The 21,963-nt window shown below is 38.7% G+C and overlaps 1 protein-coding gene across 1 annotated transcript; it reads left to right on the forward strand.

Moving 5' to 3' along the window:
* The first annotated feature begins 1,174 nt into the window (after positions 1 to 1,174).
* Positions 1,175 to 20,017, forward strand: LOC122398961 (G-protein coupled receptor dmsr-1-like). Its single transcript, XM_043399231.1, has 4 exons — positions 1,175 to 1,767; positions 18,566 to 18,677; positions 18,821 to 19,005; positions 19,609 to 20,017. The coding sequence occupies exons 1-4, from the start codon at positions 1,175 to 1,177 to the stop codon at positions 20,015 to 20,017; spliced, it is 1,299 nt and encodes a 432-aa protein (XP_043255166.1).
* Positions 20,018 to 21,963: the final 1,946 nt, after the last annotated feature.

The raw sequence follows: 21,963 nt of genomic DNA on the forward strand, positions 1-21,963 counted from the left end.
AGAGCGCGCATCACGAATCCCGCCGCTGCAAATCGATCGTGAAAAAACTCGAGGAGGGTGAATTCTGTGGAAGAAGACGCTGACGAGGGAATATGAACTGATTTGAGGGGTCGCGTACAACGCTGGCGAAGGGAAACGTCGCGAGGAATCTGCGGCTGCCGGGATTCATCCGGCGAAGATCGTCAGGCCGGTCACGAAACAGAACGAAATGATTTTAGAAGGGTCTAATAGATTCCACGGTATAAGTATTCCGACGGAATACAAATTGCTGGATTAACAAGCGAGGGAGGTAGAGACTCCATATTTCGACGTCGAAAAGACTCCACGGAAGCTTTTCAAGGTTGAGAAGTTCCGTACAGCCGCCCGGTACGACCGTGATGTTAACCGCGAACTTTCCACGGATCCGACGTCGGGTAACTAAAGCAGATAATAAAAGGAAAAGTTGAGAAGGATGCAGCGGCCTTCGTGAAAAACGTCATACAGAAACGCGCCAGGCGTATCCTCGGCGTCCGCCCGAATGCGTCCCAGGCGCGTCGTAACTTGGACGCGTTTCCACGGAACGTACACTTTGCCGCGTGCAGGCCGGAAAATACGATCCGCCGCCCCGGAAGAGTAATTCGTCGTGACGGAAAGAGAATTTGTACGAGGACAAAGCCGCGGGAAACGTTAGAGGATCGTGTTTGGAACCGGGGGTGGAATATTCCGATTCGACTGCCAATCGATCGATTAAAAGAACAATATTTATCTTCTGGCACATTCAAACAAATCCCTACGCAGCATTGGGATTCATCGAGGGCATCGAGTGGTTAAATATTGAACGGAAAGGGATCACCGAATACCGCGTTCGACTGCCGCGAAAGTGGGATTACGATTTGTTTTAAGAGAGCAGAGCGTTGGCCTCGCATATTTATCTTTTGCGGCACTCATTTTTATGGAACGCTGGGATCCGTTTAAATATTGAATCGGAAACAGATTGCTGATAGCCACGTTGACCCATCAGAAATAGTAAGCTACCTCTGATCCGTGGGATTCGAGGATCACAGACTGATTCGATCGGAAGAATACAGCACAGAGTGATTTGTTTTACGAAGATGAAACGTTGGATCGGGGTATAGAAATCTGATTAGCAATTACGAGAAGAAGCAACGATGCGACCACCGTTCCCCAGGATGCGATGCTCCGTCACGTTCCCGACAAGGACGCCTGGCGTCGTATGCGCTTGAACGCGACCGTGCTGCACCTGAAGTTCCTGATACGTCGCGTGACAGCCATGAATCGCCTTGACAATCTGACCGGTTACTTCGACGACATGAACATCACCGTCGAGGACCTGGACTACGTGAACAACTTCACCATCGGCACCACGACGCTGTTGAAGACGTCCAGCAACCATACGTCCTGCTACTGCAACGGTACCGTGAAAGACCTGGCGGTCGAGTACAAAAGTTACCACGGTTACGTGGCGTTGGTGGTATGTCTGTTCGGCACGTTGGCCAACATGTTGAACATCGTCGTTCTGACGCGAAAGGACATGGTCGCCACCCCCATAAACCAAATCCTCACCGGTCTGGCCACCACGGACATGCTCGTGATGCTCGAGTACATACCGTTCGCGATCTACAAGTACATCGTGCTGCCAAAGAGGCAGATATTTCCTTACGGATGCGCTGTGTTCGTTCTCTTCCACATGCACTTCGCGCAGCTCTTGCACACAATCAGCATCGCTATCACGCTCACGTTGGCCGTTTGGAGGTACATCGCCATCAGGTGAGCGGAATCTTGATTATCCGTTTGCGGTTCGAGGCGTAGTCGCGCACAAGGCTTGTTCGAATTATTCGGGATAATTAGACGTAATCTAGGAAGACAAATTAACTCTTTGCCACCGTAATAGTTACGGACATGGGCGTACCATTAGTCGAAATTGTTTATGCTCGAGCGACGGTCGTCGTACGTTCGATCAATTATTCCCTAATAGTGAAACCCATGAATCTTGCTTGAGCTAAATAGGATATTATATTTGATGTTCAGAACTTTTAGGGCAGTTAGACGGTGAGGGTTTACACAAATTTAAATTTACTTTCAATTAAATAAACAATTTATGATCTAGTTACATCGCACACCGGTCGTATAATCGATAGGAACTGTTGAAACGTTTTTGCGTATGTAGCATCAAAGTAAATTTCAAAATAAACATAGAAGATAGCAAAAATTATAGTAGGTGATATGATCATTAGGTGGGAAATGAAATGCCCTTTAAAATGAGCGTTTGTACGAGTCGATAGCTTTATTAGTTCCGGAGATATAGCGGTTTTAGTTTCAAGTCGATGGGGTGGCTAGTTCCGGAGATATAAGTGTCCGAAGCGTTTGTTTACGTTTCATTGAGATGAATGAACTCGCGCGCGCGACAGTAGTAAACAATGCGTAGTAAATTCTTGGAAATACTACTACTTCCTGGTCACGCGACTGTCTCGACTCACGCGCGACAAAGAGGTACGACGCGACGCGTCAGACGGAGACAGAGATAGTCAAATTAAGAAAAATACCCTTTTACATAAATTACGATATCTCGAAAACGAAAAGTCTGATCGACAAAAACCAAAAGCCATTTTAAAGGGGAAGCTTCACCGCTTCTAACAATACCTCAATTATTAATAAAACACTAGTAGTTTCGGAACTGTACATGTCTAAAGTTTTAGCATTTTTAATACGCGTTAATAGCCTTTTCTAAGACGGGAAGCGAGGGACAACGGAATGTTAAAAATTAACTTTTACATAAATTACGATATCTCGAAAACGAAAAGTCCGATCGACAAAAACCAAAAGCCATTTTAAAGGGGAAGCTTCACCGCTGCCAACAGTACTTCAATAATTTATAAAACACTAGTAGTTTCGGAACTGTACGCGTCTAAAGTTTTAGCATTTTTAATACGCGTTAATAGCCTTTTCTAAGACGGGAAGCGAGGGATAACGGAATTTTAAAAATTAACTTTTACATAAATTACGATATCTTGAAAACGTAAAAGCATTTTAAAGGGGAAGCTTTGCCGCTTCTAATGATAGTCAATTTATGTATAAAACATGAATGGTTTTCAAATTACACGCGTCTAAATTTTGACTATTTTTAATACCTTTTGACCATTTTTAGCCCATTCTAAGATAGTGAAAACTGAAGATTCTTTCCTTTCGTCTCTGCTATATACGTATTTCGTATTTACATCGAAAGCTAACCAGAATTTGTTACCAAACTTTGTTTTCTACAAAAAAATATAAATCGTTCACCGGCCATTTGACCGGTTGTGATTAACCTCTCTACCAATACAGAAAAGTGGATCGTGACGCAACGGGACTCGTCCAGCGATAAATTATAAACGGAAAAAACGGTTTCGTCATGCGACGTTACGTTTTTCGCGATGCAAATAAAATAAAAACTACCGGCGATTTCCGCTCAATTTATTGTCTCGCGAAAAGAGCAACACGAATCAACGAGTAAAAACAAACTGTATTTGCGCGAGAAATATTACCAGGGAAATATTTTCTGTTGAACGAAGTATCCCGTATGCATTTAATTCGAAAAATGAACGATGATCATCAATACTAATGCGAAGAGTACGAGCGGAGTCGTGTTTGCTTAAAATACACCCGTAGGCAGCACATGTTACTGCATCCTCATCCCCCTACTTCAAAAAAAAAAAGAAAAATTATTAATTTAAAAGAAAACCTAGTAGATACTTGTTAGTACAAACTGTAGCAAATAAATATTTTAATATCTTGCAAAATATGTAGAATATTTATTTCAACGAAATTTTAGGACAGTAGACATAAATATCGAGGATCGCAATCGGGAGGAAATATTATTGTAGCGGATAGCGACAGATTTACGCTTCTTGGTTGCACATTAATTGCTGAACAGGAACCATTCATTGCAAGAGAAAATTGTTTTCGTGTTTGTTTGTTGGAGAAGATGGTGAAATGTTAAAAGTACACCGTGGAGATCGAAAATACAAAATCGCGAATAAAAATAATTCAAACTAATTACAACAAAGTCGCAACATCCTGTATGCTTCATGATTTCTGTCACAGTCGTTTAATGACTCTTCTAACGATCTCCACTGTTGGTGATATTGATCTACTATAAAAGAACATCATTTCAGCACGCGTTGCACTATATTGCACGACGTTAAACGCAATCTCTTCAATGCTACATAAACTTCACGGTAACATCGCGCAAGGTCGTGAAATTTCTTCCCGTATCAACTGCAAAATTATGTAAAGGGAACTATCAAGTTTCATTAAAAAAGTTTACGGGTGACTTTCAATCTGACAAAGCGTTAGACTCCGTGAAAGATGAATTTCCTCTCGAAGGTGAACAGATGTCTACAGGAAACAGATTTTCGCTGGATTAAAAATGAAAAATTGTTAGGAATGAAGCTTGTCTCATCGAACCGAATAACGTTCACTCCGATCGTAACGAACCATTTATACAATAAAATAAAAAAAATCTGTTATTATCGTATTTTTATAATAGAAAAGCTTCGCAACAAAACTGTTTGATATTACTCTTCTAGAAACAAACGAGGTCGAACAATACGATTTTAAAACACTTCTGAAATTGTGATATTTGCAAGACCCTTCTTTCCCTTTCTTTTTAAAGTGATTTTATAATGATCTAATTTTTCCTGAAATTGCTACGGTTAACCAATGTTGTCCGTCCGTGTTTTATTACGAGCTACCGCATTATTATACGACGCCCCATCAACGGATTAATTTTCAACTCGTCCACCTTTTGCGAAGACCTTGTTTAATTTCGCTCTGCCGTGCTCGTTGGATGGATGCTGTATAGCAAGCTCTACCAATTAAGATCCGGCTGTGACACTCGAGAAACCCGCGTGTCCCGCTTCTCGTATCAAAGAAGACTGTTCTCGCGGTGCAACGGTCAGTTTTAATAATACGGTGGTCGAAATTGGCTGGATAATCGATATCGAGATACGGGATCGAGTTACCGCGGGAACTGGACAGCGAGAAGCCGAAAGTGACAGAGCGAAAATCCAATTACGTTACTTGAGGCGTGGATGAAATTTAACTTTGACATATCTAATTTCCACGCGCTGACGCTCGAAGACCTAACCGCGTTATCATTCGATGCTACCGAGACGCGCAAAGACATTTCTGAATTGCAAATATTTAGGTGACCGTATCATCGGGGGCGTAATTACACAGTCGCGTCGTTGAGTTGGTTAACGCCTTGCGTCAAGTTGCTCGTCCATTGATAAATAATGCAACCGATCTGTTGTTTGCACAGTGCTCGTTCATAACTATACAGCACCGCCCAGGTTTCTCAATGCTTTGGACTCTTGTATAACGATCGAAGAAAATTAATTACACGAGCCAAACGAGAACGAATAACGATAACTAATTTCGTATAAAATAAAAAAAAAAACGATTTTTCAGAAGAATTTCTCTACGTTTTATCTATCTTGGTGCAAAAAGCTACTCCTATTCGTGGAGCAGATGAAACATTATAGAAGTATGTGTTACGTTCTTGTTAGACATCGTTATTCGGGTGATCGAACGTTCAATTGATCGGTGCTCCGATAACCAAATATTCCTTTAATCAGCATTTGGATGATCGAATGGTTGGACAGTCTCTGATACTCGAGGTTCGATGGTACCTTACTATCAAATTTCTCAAATATCATCAATGCGGATCGTGTCGATCTAACCAATTATAAGCGATCAAACACCACCAATTATCTGATTACAGGTGTTTTCGTACACAGAGGCGATCACTGACGTTTATCGATCTAGTATGTCATTCAAATTCCCAACAGTATACATTAACCGTTATATAGCCGGCGTGAATCTAAAGCGATCCTGACCTCCGTACAATATGCACATACCACGGTATCATAACCATCTGTGTTTGACGGGCGTCTACAAATCATAAGCAAACACGTTCAGTGATACTAAACAAAATGATAGGTATTACACACTGAATGGACCAATTCAGGTTCCCTGCATAAACGAAGGTAACGTGGCAACCGCGATAACGAGACTGTTCGTTAAAGCAACAAAACAACACATCGTGTTTGTTTGCTTACGGTATGTTTCCCCGCGGTTACACGGATGGCTTCGCTTATCGAGTTTTACGAATTTAGGCCACAGAATTAACCACACGGAGCCTCGGATACGTTTCGCCGCGGCCAACAGAGATTTAAATAAATTTGCAAAATATTCAGCCAGCGTTCGGATAGAGACTAATTCTGTTTAAAATACGGTACCTCAAACCGGTACGTTTCCGAAAGATAATGACATTTTATTAAACTTTCGAATAATTTTCCGGGATATCGCGGATTCTCCTGAAAATAAAAATATTTCCAGAAATATTCTGAATCCTCTCGCGAGACGAATCGAGGGTGGAAGATATATTTAATATCTCGAAAACTGTCGGATATTTTTTAACAAAGAATCTGTGCGATTCTTAGAAATAACTGCTCGTTTAAAAAACGCAGCAAAAAATATAAACTGCGAACGCAATTATTTGTTTTAAAACGCGAAGGCTCGAAATTCGAACGTATTTGTATCTCGCAGTAAATTCGCAAAAAGTCAGTCAACATTTCATTCGAAACGGAAACATATTTAGTTTACCCAAATAGAAATAAAAAAAAAAAGCAGAGATTACTCTCGTTGTTTGAAGTTATTGTTGCCGGTGAAGGAGAGCCAATCTTTCGCTTCTATAAGCGCGGTATCGTCTGATCCAAATATCGAAGCGAAACAGGCTGGTTTTTATTTTTATGATCCCCGCCTAACAATCGGGCAGCTTTGAAAACGGATATAAAGAGGCGTACGGGTGCTTGAAAATGCATGACCGTTCGCGCGGAAGTGCAAAATAAATGCCTTTACTTTTTCAGTAGCGAACCGTTCCATTAGAAAACACAAAAATCAATGGCGATATTGAATTGTAAACTAGGACAATTCGCCGAGTTATTTATTCTCTGCGGCGCGTTCGCGGAATATCCTTTGATTTGTTAATTCAATGTATCGAGGGGGAATCGAACCCGAGGAACGGCAGCTGTCCCGCTACACTGTACGATTTTAAATCAGGTTGTAAAACAGCTTGTAACTCTGTCCCTTCGTTACAATTCTTTTACGTATATATTGCATTTTTATTTTTGCCCCGGTGAACGAAGCTGTCGAACCGGAGTAAATAAAAATAAAGGAAAAGAATATGCGCCTGGAAAAGTGCCTATCACAATGCCTGTCAGCGAGATTAATCTACGGAACAATGGACATTCCGTCAAAAAGCTTGTGCTATCCCCATAGCGCATGTTAAACGCATTTTTATCGTATGATCATTTGCATTTTGCTAACGACGATGAAAAATATTTTAAACGACGTCTGTTAGTCGGATAAAATTATTTCACATATAATAGGAAATGAAAAGAAATCAAACTATATATTTTGAATTTCTTATTAAATTTTTGTGAAGATTAGATAAGAGAATAGGAACATATTAATTTTGTTTGTTCGTGCAGAGTTACGTTGAAAGGTGGAATGAAAAAACAAGCACTCGTCCCTTTTTAGCTGAGTCGTAAAAAATTTTTAGCTAAAAATTTGGCTATTAAAACAAAGAAAGTTTGGTACGTTCTAAACTAACAACAACTTTTAATGTAAACATTTGGCAATTTTAAAATAGTCGTTGGCTAAGCGTGACCAGTATTTTAGTTTCTCTTTAATTCTCGTTAACAACCAAGTTCGTACCACTGGCAAAAACGGTATGAAACGGTCCATCCAACATCGCGTGTTTGTTTTACAATTCGATGTGACTCTCGAGAAAACCATTTCGTGCGACTCGCTCGTTTAAATTCATCAGTCGCGAGTTTGCATTTCATTCGACGAGGAGACTCGAGACGCTGAACACGCTGCGAAAAAAACAGAATTAAAAATGAACGATTAACGAAAAACAGAATTTCGTGCCAACGGGAACTCCAAGTTTAAATAAGATCGTTGCTAATTTGAGGAACGTCGGGGGAATGAAATTCTCGATGTCAACGCGGAAAGTTCAAACGTAACTCGAATAAATAGAATAAAATTACAAACACCTGATCGCGATAAATGTAAATAATTTTAAAGAATCCAAAATCTTGAAACTTCCTATCGTTTGACAAGACTTTAAAAACGAAGTAATTGCTTGTAAGTAAAGTTAAATTCTTAACTACTTTTCAAGCTTTAGAAATGGAATGTTAATTTTCCGTCTATTTGGTGGTGTCCATAATTTGTTGTCTTTGAGTTTTAATAAAAGCTAGAGTGAGAGCCAAGTATCAAACTTAGGCGTATTAAGATTTTTCCATAATTAGACGCTACGTGTCATTGCTAATAACTCTAGTAAACGGAACTTTTCGAATAACTGAACACAAAATGTTTCACATTGTTCCCGTGTTAAGCATTTACTGCAATGGCAACTTAAATGGAATGTTTTCCTTTTGGATTTATAACACTCTTATTTTACACTTAGCAACATTGATCGTTTTATTTTATAATTATTCGTAGTTTCAATGGGGATAATTATTTGAATAATAATAAATTATTGAGAAGGAAGCACTTGTTGGATCTCTCAGAGTACTCTGGAAATTTATATTTGTCGGGTTCTTTTTACGTAAATTAAAACTGAATTACCGGCGTGTATAGTTCAGAAAATATTACTTTTTCTAATTTTATTTATCAACTTTTTACCTCGTTAAAATTAAAATTAAAATTAAAATGTAAACAGGGTGAAAGAAAATTGTTTCACTATTCCATCCAAAGTTTAGCCAACCAATTATCACAATAAAACGTAACTATTGATCGCGTATTGCAACTTCAGCCAATGTTTCTTGTTAGAAAACGACCGGAGTTAAGTTAATTCCACGTGTCAAATGTTCCACGTGAACGTAGAGACCGTGTACCTAGTGGGCCAAGAGTAGACGATTGGTGGGGCCATTTAGTTTGATGTCATAACCATATCTTACGCTACAGGGGGAAACGGTGGCGCAATTGGCGCGAAATTCGCGTGAATGTTACGGCGTAACTGGACCTAATTTGGTGATAGGAGATCGTCCGTGTCAGATTGGGTTACCTCGAGTGCGGGGCTGAATTTCGTCCAAAATGAAACTCTCTTGGATTTCGACAGCAAGAAACCGAAGAAAATCGACGTCTTGTCGCGCAAAATAAGTAAAAGTAGAGTTCGAATTGTTGAAAAAAATCATTTCATCGACATTAAATTACAAGCACCCGTGCAAGTAAATCGATGTACAGTGTGTTCCAAAATTAAACCGACATGGTGACACTCGCGTAAAGTGTGAATCGACTGGTTTGGCTTCGGTGAAGCTCAAGAAACGAACCGATTTATAGGATATTGTACCGCGCTTAATAGGCCAAGGTAACGTAGAAGTTGTATCAGGCGTTGAGTCGATTATAATATACGAGATTATAGAATATGCCTCTAACATCAGACGGCCTCGTGCTTCGTGTAGAAATTGCCTTCTATGGGATTAGGATGTGACGTGTGCCGTTTAATAGCACTCGAGGTGTAGAACCGCGTTACCCTTTTCAGGATTAGGCCGCCAGGAACGCACGAGCAAGCTTTCCTTAACAGGGAACGATGTTGGCCTGCGCCTGACGTGGATATGGATCAGGTTTATCCTACTTTCCAAGTGGGTTACACCTAATACAAATTCGAATTACAAATTTTAATGGGCCACGTCCGCCGTATGAATAAACGATCGCGTAGTCGACGAGCCAGCCGTGAAAACGTAAGATATACAATTAAAAAGTACCGGACGCTGGAACAATAGAATCCCAAACGGCGCGGAGGATCGTCATCCTCTGACCGTAGTTCCCGTAGAGACGTTTCCCTTTAACGAGAAACGTTTCCCACGACTTTACCGGCGACCGGGCCATTTGCTTCCTCAAATAAGGCATCTGCATAACGTTCTGCAAAGAAGTATCGCGCCCCATTTACCCGCTACCTTCGACGAAGACCGAGTATAATATCCAAGGAGACCCGTACTTAGAGCTTCTAAATTAAATCATTTCGTCTGCCCGGCGACTCTTTCGTTTTTACGGGACGATCGAGACACTCGGGGGCAGATAAGTGTCCTCTGAATATTAAACCCGCCCTAATTACACCGTAGCAGAGAAAATCTTCCTTCGTCGTGCCGCGAAACGACAAGTTTCCGTGGACTGTGTTGCTTCCGCCGGGAATAATATTCAGACGTTCACGGGGAAAGTTTACATCTGGCAATATCTGTTTTACCAAGATTTTGTACTTGGCTGCGTGCACCTGAGTTTCCCGACGGGTGGAATTTTTATTACAAAGTCCTAATTGTTTAATCGACCGACGACCCCGTAAATGTTTAACGGTACAGAAATTATTGCAGCTTAGTTGGTACCATTGCATTCCCTCGACCTTGCCTCGTCTAATTTTTTTCATTTATTTAAGAAATAGGTATACACGTATCTGGATTTCTGAATAAATAAAGCGACCAATTTTTGATACTCCAGTAAGCCCCATTTTCCGCTCGAAAACCGTTCAGGAAGATATTATTTCTCCGGTGACAATTTTTCGTGCCAAAGTCTTTTTCTCTCGAAAATGAAACGTACAAAAAACACGTTATTCTGATTATTCGATTTAATTCGCCGCGTAGAATTTTCCCCCGTTTTCATTTCCCGCTCGATCGTACCACCAATTACCGAACACCCTGCAGAACATTTTTCCCCAATCCTGTTTGTTTCCGAGGTTGCTCGATAACAGTTTCTCACACTTTGAAGGCCTGGTTTCACTTTCCCCTGTACATGAAATCGAACCGTAAAAAAAAAAATTCATGTTGAACAATTTTTGCAAACTACCCTTCATCAAAATCGACGTGCTGCAGTTAAACAACATTTCTTGTTAGCCGTGCGCAAATAACAAACGGATTTTTACATGTTTTATTGGCAAAAATTCGAGAAATAAAAACCCAAAAATTCTCGTATCCGAAGATAAATTTTGTTCGTGTCTTTCTCCTGGTACAAGAAGCTTTATTAAATTGATTGCTCAAAGAATATATGAAATAGTAATATGAATTTATCGGTGCATTCCTTTGTGCTGTATTAAAAAAAAAAAAAAAGTATACAAGAGGTAGTTCAATTTGCGTTTGAAACTATGTAATATAAAACCAGATATAAACTCGGTTTTATCAACCCCCGATATTAAAACGTTTAGTTCTTTACGACCAATCAACTACAGCCTCGTTGATGAAAGTCACTTTGTAACCGGAGCAAATGACTTTCATTTGTTTCTTAAATGACAAAATAATTATAGTAAAATTAAGCAAAGGGTAGCCATTAAAATGAGCTGTAAATAATTTAGAAATGTGAAACGTGTTAATCCTTTGGGTATCGCAGGCACTTATAGTATTGAATTGATGACGAATAGTGCCTACATATTGCCTTATTTAAGAACGATCTCGTAATAACGCTACCATCCATCATTTATTTAAGTGGAAAGGATATTAATCGCGAGAGATTAATTGAGGAAGCTGTCAGAGGGTGGTTAAAAGAGGGTATAACCAAGAATGGAGGGGAAAACCGCTTGGACAAAAAAGTTCCGCCTTACATTATTTCATTCTTAAACCACTTAACTTTACTGCTCGAAACTAACCCACTCCACGGATTTGCTGGTCTTAAAGGACCACGACTTAGGTGATCAATGGAACATCTAAGTTTATGGTTCTAAGGGGACACTACGTTTAGCGAATTCATCTTCTTGTATTCTCTAATTGGTACTAACCAACGCCCATAAAAATCCCAAAGAATAGCCCAATCAAATGAAAAAGCTTTCTGAATGTTTACGAGCAATTTAATTAAACAAATATATATATATATATTTGCTTGATTCTAATTGTTACAATTCTGTAACTATAGCGAGTTTGAATATTGAATATTGCGCCACGGACTTTTCAAGCGACGTAAATAGTTTTGGTTTTTTTTTTATCATTCGTCTCTTGCGTTGCAAAATTTCACCGCGTCACGGATATCTTCAATCTGTATTGTTTAATCTTCAGTAATATTGTTTAGTCAGATGACGAAATGTTTCAACGTAAGTAGACAAATCCACGAACTTCTCTCTGCCTGCAGAGAATGTAAAGATGGAATCTTCAGTATGAAGCTCAATCTCTGAGTCAACAACAGTGGCTCAGAAGATAAGCTTTAGCACAGTAGTTCTTAACTTTCTTTACTTTGTTCTTCAATGTTGTCGTATCACGGAATATTACGCGCACTACCCTAAACAGAGATTATTTCATCCCCCAACTGTGTTGCAGAGAATTCATATTTGGAATGTTTCGGTATAAATTTCATTGCCACGTTATCCGATTTTATAACTCGAATCGAATTACTTTCTTTATTGTGATAATATAGTTATCTGAAACTCGAGATCGTTTCTTTTTTACCAGTTCTTGAGTTCGCAATTGGAGTGCTTGAAAGTGCACAATGCAAATCATTTTGGAAAAGTTAAAACTCACGCAGGTATCGATACAAGTAATAATAGTGGATGAATAGTTTTCAGCTTTTAATTGATTGAATCGAAGAGAAAGCAGAAGTTTGCAAATTGTAAATGACTTACAGAATATCGCGTTCTGTTGAAATACCTTTTGGAAACGCTTGAATTCCTCCTGGTTGAGAAACGCTGTTCCAGCAATTACTGCCAAGCGCACAGAATCTCGGCATCCTTATAACATAAATATTCATAGTTAGATCCGTAGATTTCTGTAAATACGAGGCAGAGCTGGTACAATCAAACAGAGCGTGAATCTCCTCGTAAAATTGAGATGACAATGTAACATATAATAGGAAGCGCACCTGAACCAATAGCCAGGAGATTTGTATGAATCATTATTATTTATTTAAAATTACCATTGTATGTCTTATAAATTCTCTATAGGGTTTTAAACGTGAATCCAAAAGGAACGAAATAAAGGAAAAATGTCGTTTCGATTTAAAAAGAAATTAGAAGGGGGAGACAATAGATGAAAAATTTGCAGCTGCACGGTGGCTGGTCAATTGCCAGCGTGTTTATGTTTTTTGTTTTTTAACCATACAACGAATACCTTCGGGAGTACCTTCGAATACTCGCTCGCTGGATTCTCGAGGGCTGGGGTTGTTTGCGTCGAAGCGAAAGCAAAAAATACTAATGGAAATACACGGGAATATCGAGAGAAAAGCATGGGAGAGACGTTTCCTTCGAGCATCGTTGTATATTTCTGATACTTAATCCCGAGGATTTCTTTACGGGACTCAGCAATCTCCTGGTACATCTCTCATCCTCAGTTTTCCCATCTCCATGGGAACTGAGCTCAAATAAAACTGGTAAAGCATATTGTTGTGCTTTTTTTTCACGGAAAGGGTAGTTGATGTACACGCCGAAACACAACAAGCGGCAAAACGGGGTTACAAAAACGATGAAAAAGTTCATTTCGAAGTGAAAGCAATAAGAAAAGTAAATTTCGATTCTAGATGTGTGCCAGACTGGGTGAATTGAGATTTACGAGTTAATTGTTGTAAATAAAATCAAATATACGTGGTCAGTTAGAAAAGTGTACACGCGAAAAAATGATCATACATGAATAAATACAGAACGTAGATATGCGATTTGTTATATCTGCTTATGCTAGATCCGTGAATATGTAATTCAATAAATTCTGTACTCGAGGCTCTGGCATTGTTTAGCTGAACAATAACTCAAATTAATGAACGAAGTTTAGAGTATAATCGCCATTGTTATGCAACTACTGGCTTTGGTATAAAGTTAGGAATAAAAAAACTTTCGCCAACAGTTCGAACAGTATAATCGAATGTAATTGCATTTCTTAAGTGCACAAATACATGCAAATCTGTAAAATTATATTTAGTTTGTTCACGCCTATTTCTTCGGTGCTCGAATCCTGAGCTACTGAGTGACTTTCAAATTTTTATCAAAAGATACGTCTCGATGCAATAGTTTTGTTCCGTTCATATTTAATTCCCCCATATTCCGTCGGGTGATCCTGTTTGTTCAGAATATTGAAATTTTAAGTGGTTTCGATATAAATCTGTCTCGACGGCACAAAAAAGAAGCAATGAATAGGAATATTTATTCCCAGGCACGCCTGAGCATGACTGTCTCTCGAGAAAGTAGATTTTTCGGGGGTTGTTTATAGACAACCACCACGCTTCTCGCGGATAAATATTTATAAGTTTAAAATCTTCATTAGTCCGAACAAACATGTCCTTACATCCAAAGCCTTCGACCGCTGTGTTTTTTTATTTCTTTCGGTGGTAATTAAAAATAATACAATTTACGAAACAACGACAAACATTTAAGAATCTCCTGTTGTGGCAAATTTACATAATATTTTTATACGTTGCGATATTGGAGTCTTTTTTGATATTGTATTGAGTAATGTTTTTAGAGGAAATTCTTTTAAACGCTACAGAGACGAAAACGTTGGGTTTACTCTGAAAAAAACAAAGTGTAAGAAAATATGAGAAATGATATCAAGCTAATGCTTAATGTTTTCATCTTTGTATTTTTTTTCAAAACATTTCTGTTTATAGTACCGCGGAAAACTTCAATATCCGGACGGACGGTACAAAAAACTGTGTAAACTCGCTTCTGCAAGACTGGAAAGCTTTGAATTTTTAGTAAAAGGAATATTCTTCTGTTTATAGTAAAAAGACGTTTCGTCGTATTGTTTTATTAATACTAGAATCTAATATTTTAATTGGTAACGAAGCATAGGATAATTCCTTTCATCGTTTTAATTCTTCTTAAAAAGATACAGACTAACAAATAACCTCGTATAAGGAAAATTTAGTAGAAAGTTCCGTTTTATGCCAGACGTATTGTACGATACAATACTTCATTAAAATTTTGCTATGACGTTATTATCGCCTTAAATTGCATAAAAGGTACAGCAGTTGCTAAAATAAGTTAATTCTTTCGTTTTATAAAGTTTCTCCCTCACAAAATAGAATGAATTTAATAACTGTCGAAGTTTGAAATACATTATATATATTTTTCTCGAATATTTTAGAAAATAGTAGTGTGACACTACTAAATTAAATAGTTAATATAACTTGTTTAATGGAGTTCTAATCTAATTATTTATCGTTTAATACTTGGGAACCTGTGACTTGTTGAAGAGCATTAATTTTCACTCACAATGGCAAGTACTTATTTGTACTTCGTATAATCGAAGTATGAACCATCACCAAACAAAAGCAAATTTATTACAATCGATAAGACATAATAAACCACAGTGCATTAACGACACTCTTATTTATAAAGACGTTTTATTCAACCCTCAGTAGTAAAGTCCGTTCATTCTCAGACAACAGAATAATATTCTGGTGTTATTTTACTCTATTTGACTATCTCTCAACTTGCTCCAAGTATTTTAAATAATTGAAGATTCTGTGCCTACAATATACGATTCAATTACTTCGAAAGGTATTAATTTCGTAAGACACCAACGTTTCTCATGCGATGAACTTTCGTTCGTTCACTACGAGGCGAATAATATTCCTTCTTTACAAGCCAAAAAAAAATAATAGAAGGAACGTCACAAAGAAATCCACAGGAATTTTCATAACAAGCGGCGGAGATTCCTCTGGAATTATTTTTATATTGGAAAGAAAGTAACGTTCGTTCCACGTTTAATGAGAAACGAGACCAACAATGCACGAAATACGCCCGGCCATCGTGCAAGAAACACGTAACTTAATATTCGCGAATGCAACGAGAAACGTACGATTTCCTTTTTCCTTTTTGAAAGGTCGCGCGTTATTCCCATTACCAATTTGCATCGCAAAGTAACATCAGCCAGACTTCCCTTTTGCCACCTGCTAAATAACGCCTAATAAAATTTTAGTACGCCCATAACGCTAATCGCGTTAATGATGCAATTGTGCACAGGCACTCAACTGCTCAAGCACGATTAAAAGATGACAGCGTTTCTTAGTAACAAACCAACGAAGCAGAAATACCTTTCACGTAATTATTTTATTTTACTTTTATAATAAGAAACTGTCGATACTACTTCATATAACAAAAAATAAATTGTGTTTCTCTCTCTTTTAAATATTTACACAATCCAGAGAATACAACCTGTATGTTATTAACATTTTACAATGTATAACATGCTTACATGAACCTTTAAAATATCAAAATAACGATTATTGGAGCACGAGAAACCTTAAATGTTCTTCAAAAAGGGTTGTGCGCTTTGATAAATTGTGGAGTTTCAAAACGTCTTTGACGACACGAAAGGCTCTCGTGCTTGAATAACTATTACTTCGATGCTTTATGAAAAAACATATCGAAATTAACAATGATAATAATTGACAACAAAGTGCTTTTAAAACTCTTCCTTGTTGCATAATAATAATATTATTTCTTCTCCAAAGGTGTCTTTGTATAATAAAAATGGTTAAACTGGTAAAATAATTTCAATATTTTTAAACGTATTTTTGAACAGCTCTGGTGGAAATGGTGCTGATTAAAATTTATAAACTTCGAACTTTAGAACCTCGTATTATTATTAAATAGCCTTTTCATCGAAATAATGCTTCCGTAGAGCGGGCCCGTTGATCGAGTTCAACCATAAAATCGACCGAGGATCGCGGCTGGTTTCAGTAGAAATACAACGTTTATAGTCGGACGCAAATTTATTCACGAGTTGGATCGCGCGCCGACCAAACAAAATTTAATAACGTCGGCGTACGAAATTGTCGGGTAATATTCACGAGGTATGTCCGTCCCCTGCAACGCTTATTGACAGCTGAAAAGTGAAAATCAATTTCAACCATGGTCCCACTTTTACGCGCTTTGACGAGCCGCGAACGAAGTGCACGGCACGGCTAATTCGACATAATTCGATCCTTCCCGAAAATACCCGCGCATCGTATTTTAATTTCGTACAAAAATCGCCCGACGATGCGCGCCGTTTGCGGAATGGAAACGAAACGCGATTTGAGAATTTATCGCGTGACCTGACGCGAGAATGTTTCTGATAATAGTCGCCCCGACAGTGACGCGCGCGATAAAAGTTCAACGAAAGCGGGGGGGGGGTTCTTCGTTCGAAATTACCCGCGACGCGATGCTCGACCGAGCTTTTTTCAGGTCGTTACAAAGGAAGAGCGTCTCGCTTATCGCTGAACAACGACAAACTCTTTTATCGTCGACATTGTACCGTACTAAGCGCAACGATAGTTGAAGAGTACCATCGAGAAGAGCCAAGCGGATTTACCGTCGGATAAAAAATAGCGAAATAACGACCGGGAAAGATCAAATTGATAGAAATATTGAGTCCATTCGTTTGATTTAGGTTCGCCGGTTACAGATGTCTATGGGCTGGGACCTATGATATCGAAGTTGCATTTTTCTCGCAAACGTCAGCTCTATACGCGCGGAACGAGATCCGTAAGAGCCGATTTGCTGGAAAGCTTTCGAGGAAATTTTTATGTCATGCGGTACGTGAAGGATATAACGAGTCGAGATAACAATAGTAGTCTCTCCACGCGAAAAAATTAATCGAAATTGTACGTAATTATATTCGATTTTGACTTTGTATAGTTTGTAGGATATCTAAACCGAATTGAACATTTTTAGAAGGTTAATTCGGAATCTATCGAACCGATTTTTATTAAACCAATACTATCCTGTTCCGCAGATATTGAGAGAAAAAAATTTAATAGTATCTGTCTGTTTGCTATGACGTCACAGGGAAATGGCTGCAGGGATCACGATGAAAACTTATTCCTGAAATAAAAAAGAATTTGTTGCACGCGAAAAGATTCACTGTTTTGTAGCATGTCTTATTAACTCTGTTAACAAATGTACAAGTGTTAAAGGCAGTCGATGTGTTGAATAAAAAAAAGTGATTTTTATATTTTCATTGGTCTCCAAGAAAACAGCTTGTAACGTTTCGTTTGGACCACACGGTACGCTAATGAGAACAATGGAAATGCTTATCAGAAATTATGCGTTTAATGAGAGTGCTTGAGCAAGAACGAACTCATTAGGCGGTAGTAGAGGGACGGCAAAAAATAAACAGCAATTTTTATCTAACCCGGTTGCATTCGTTTCGCGGAGCTTCATCTAGCCACACACGCTCGAACAATTTTCTTTTTATAAGACTCTGGTGACGTCCATTCGGACGAATATTATTCTAATCTTGTGATAGACACGCGACTGGTACAAAGCTTTTAAAAATTTTTAAAGCCTTAACAAAATTTATATTGTAATTACACGGTCGTGGGGATGTTCGAAAAAGAGAGATCAAAAATATCGTAATATACTCCGAAAGGATTGAATCGCTGTATTAATTCAATTAGTAAAGTTATCTTTTTTCTTTTCGTCCGTACGGTACGCAAGAGAAACGTTACAAAGAAATTGTGCACCGCGCGAATTAATTAAATTTTTTATTAACGTAACGTTTCAAATTACAAGTCACAAAAATGTAAACTGATGATTATTAATTTAAATTATACTTATCTTTGGTTGTCGCAGGTTTCCACAGTATAGTCATGCATGGTGCACGACGTCACGTTGCAGAATAGCCCTCTGCTGCAGCTTCGTGGTACCCTTCATCGCGTGTGCGCCTAGCTACCTGGTATTTGGCGTAAGTTGCTCCTTTAATGTACATTTAAATATTTAAACGACTATACGCTATTACAGCGCCTGTGTTTATAATGGATGAAAGCTGTTGTTAATATTTTGTGTATGAAACTTAATACTTTGACCAGGTGAATCTTTAATTGCTAGATAAGGAAGAAGATGTTGAGCGACAACGGGACCGTCGAAATCGCTTACATCGTCGACACCGACTACACTCCGTACACGGATTTCTTCTTCCAGTTGAATTTCTGGGTGTTGGGGGTGGTCGTGAAGCTATTGCCGTGTGGCATTCTCACCGTTATTAGCTGCTGGCTGATAAAAGCTCTTTACAGGTAATTCGGTAACAATGGCCCCTTAGTGGTGGAAACTTTCTCGCAGAAAATAGAATATACCTCGGTACGTTGTTCGTTTCCATTCTCGAAGGTCTAGTCGCATAGAGAGGCTCCGTGTTAGACTAACCCTTTATTTTCCTCCGACGCACGATAAAGGGACCAAAGCACACGCTGGACGCTGTAAATAGAGAATTAATTAAATTAAACAATTTTGAATATAAAAAGAAACCGTATTTGTATTCGAAATTAAGTCAAATCTATTTATCAATATCACCGTGAAAGATCGAGCCAATGGCACAAGAGTTTCTGTTTCTAAATCTAAAAAAAAAAATCAAGAAAGCGTCACAAACCCTTCTGTTCTTTTTTATATTATTTTCCCCAAAGACTCACAAGCCAAAACTTTTATTTGGCATAAAATTAAATTATTTAACCCCAATCTTACCTGTTTGAATCGTACACCAATAATTTGATGTATTTTAAAATTGAATAATACGTAAAGTGTCCTTAGTAAATAAATTCACTAGCAGACGTTACAGTTACACTCAGTTGGTGTGCGTATCGTGCCCGTAGAATTCGGGTTAAGAGGTTCTGATTGCGTTCCAGAGCGAAAGGCAGAAAGCAAGCGCTGAAGAACTACAATCAGTGCAAAGCGTCGAGCACGTTGGGCAACGGAGTGGTCCAACAAAAGCCCAGCAAGTCCGAGAAACGAGCGGACAGAACAACCAAGATGCTTGTGGCCGTGTTGCTGCTGTTCCTGGTTACAGAGATACCCCAAGGCGTTCTGGGGTTATTGTCCGGCGTGCTGGGCGATTGTTTCTTCCGCAACTGTTATCACAACTTCGGCGAGGTGATGGACATCCTGGCGCTGTTGAACGGCGCCATCAACTTCATCCTCTACTGTTCGATGTCCCGACAGTTTCGAACCACTTTCGGGCAGTTGTTCAAGCCGAGGATCATGAAGAAATGGCAACCAGCCACGCAACAGACCGACGTCCAGAGCACTTACGTATGATGCAGGCTGAAGGGTCTGGAGACCACGCGTCTATAGGGATCTATAGATAGGATCTTCATGGTGAACACACTGACACGTTGGACTGTTTGTTTTTAATATTTATTACAAATTTTGACTCTTAATCGCTAAGGAATTTTTAACCCTCAAATGGTAGAGTAAACTATTTCTTCTACAGAAAGAGTCGATGAAACAGTAGCCGGAATTTGAACTTAGTCTGTGTAATGGTATTCAGGTTTTGTTGTATTGGGCTACTTGTTTTTAACGAACGTTGTGAATCGTGTTTGAATAGAACTGCTGAAGAGTTGTTAATCCTTGATTGGTAGATCAATTTATTTGTTATGTAGTTTGTCTAATATTCTTTGTAAATTTTTCGTAGATCCATACAGCGTTAATGCTGAATTTATCGTGTCGTGTCTTTGCCCTCAAATCCTGGCGAAGATTTTAAAGTGTTCTTGATATCGAACCACGCTTTTAACGATACTACACATATCTGATAAAATATAGCCCAAAAGCACACACGTGTGAGAGGCAAAATATAGCCAAAAGTGCTGTTGTAATCCCAAATATAGTCTGTGTAAAATTTAGCATACTTTGTAAAGTAGTATCACTTCGATTAAATTCGCCAGTAAACAGTAAATGTAATTGGTAGGCAGTATAGCTTGTTTGCTCAGCAAGAGACTAAAAATGGAGTATGCAAACTTTCGAATAGACGATTATATATTTTGGGCAATTTTTCCCTCGTTTCTACCGGTCGAGGATTAATAACATTTAAGCTTCAACGCACGAGTGATAAAATTATTAAAAATAAGAGGGAAAAATGTACATTTTTTTTTTTACAAAACTAAAAGCACATAAACTATACAATGTGCAGAGAACACCGCCGAGCCATTGTGGGTGATAACGTAAAACGTGGCTTCCAAAGAGACAAGAAACGATAACATTAATAGCCTCGTGGAAGACTATAATCATATTCAAATGTTTTAACCGGTTAACAGATAAATTTCGAAGGTCGAACTAGGTAATTTTTTTTTAAAGAAACAAGATGATTTTTCAGAATACTGACAAACTGGCCTATTATTATTATTATTATTATTATCGGTGTCAAGTAAAGTCACGTATACGTGACACCCGCCGTGAAAGTGCTATGATGACATAACCGAACGAAAAAATTGTTTTGTCGTCGATTCAAACACTTTTACCAGTCCAAACGCGAAGGAAGCAAAAAAAAAGTAGTCATAATCGAGGGGAAAACGTGTCTGGCCGACCGAAATAGTTAAAAATTACTATGTTAAGGAATTTTGTGTTCCCCAAACGCCGGGATGCTTAACACTGATTGATGGCAATTAACTTAACTGCCGTTACTGCAAATGACAGGCCCCGTTAAGGCGAACAGAAACTTGATCGTGCGTTTAACACGCAAATAGAAGATAAGGAAAGCTGACACACACCCTTGCGTTATTCGAACTTAACGCTCAAACGTTTCTAAACGCGAGCAAACTTGTTTGTACATACTGCATACTCTGCTTTTTGTACCGACGTTCGATTAGTCCGGTGTTTGCATTCGTACGGCGCGTCGCATAAAGTACGCGAAGCGTTATTAACACAATCGTCAACATTGTCATCGAACGCCATAAATACCCGCGTATTAGCACAGCAAACTCAACAAATTAGAAACGTGACGATACGGTGCGCGAAAACGTGCAGAAACGTTTCCGCGGCGTGATTCATCACTGTTTATACATTATTATTTGCGCACACGATTCGATGTCGTTCTAATAATATAAAGTAATTTGTTATTAAACGGTACCGCCTCGTGGTTCGTATTTCAACGTATATTCGACAACGTCGCGGGGCCGTTGTATTATTTATTTACGAATTATTTTATAGTTAAACGCGAACGTTCCCTCGTTCCTTGATCGTGCGTTTAATACACGAATAGAAAATAA

Source organism: Colletes gigas, unplaced genomic scaffold (genome assembly GCF_013123115.1).
Source record: "Colletes gigas isolate AHSC1104 unplaced genomic scaffold, ASM1312311v1 Colletes_gigas_Sc00012, whole genome shotgun sequence".
Classification (NCBI taxonomy): Eukaryota; Metazoa; Arthropoda; class Insecta; order Hymenoptera; family Colletidae; genus Colletes; species Colletes gigas.

Coding starts and splice junctions, on each gene's coding strand:
- LOC122398961 (XM_043399231.1), top strand. CDS start 1,175: ATGCTCCGTCACGTTCCCGACAAGGACGCCTGGCGTCGTATGCGCTTG. Junction 1,768..18,565: donor TGGAGGTACATCGCCATCAG/GTGAGCGGAATC, acceptor TGGTTGTCGCAG/GTTTCCACAGTATAGTCATG. Junction 18,678..18,820: donor CTAGCTACCTGGTATTTGGC/GTAAGTTGCTCC, acceptor TTTAATTGCTAG/ATAAGGAAGAAGATGTTGAG.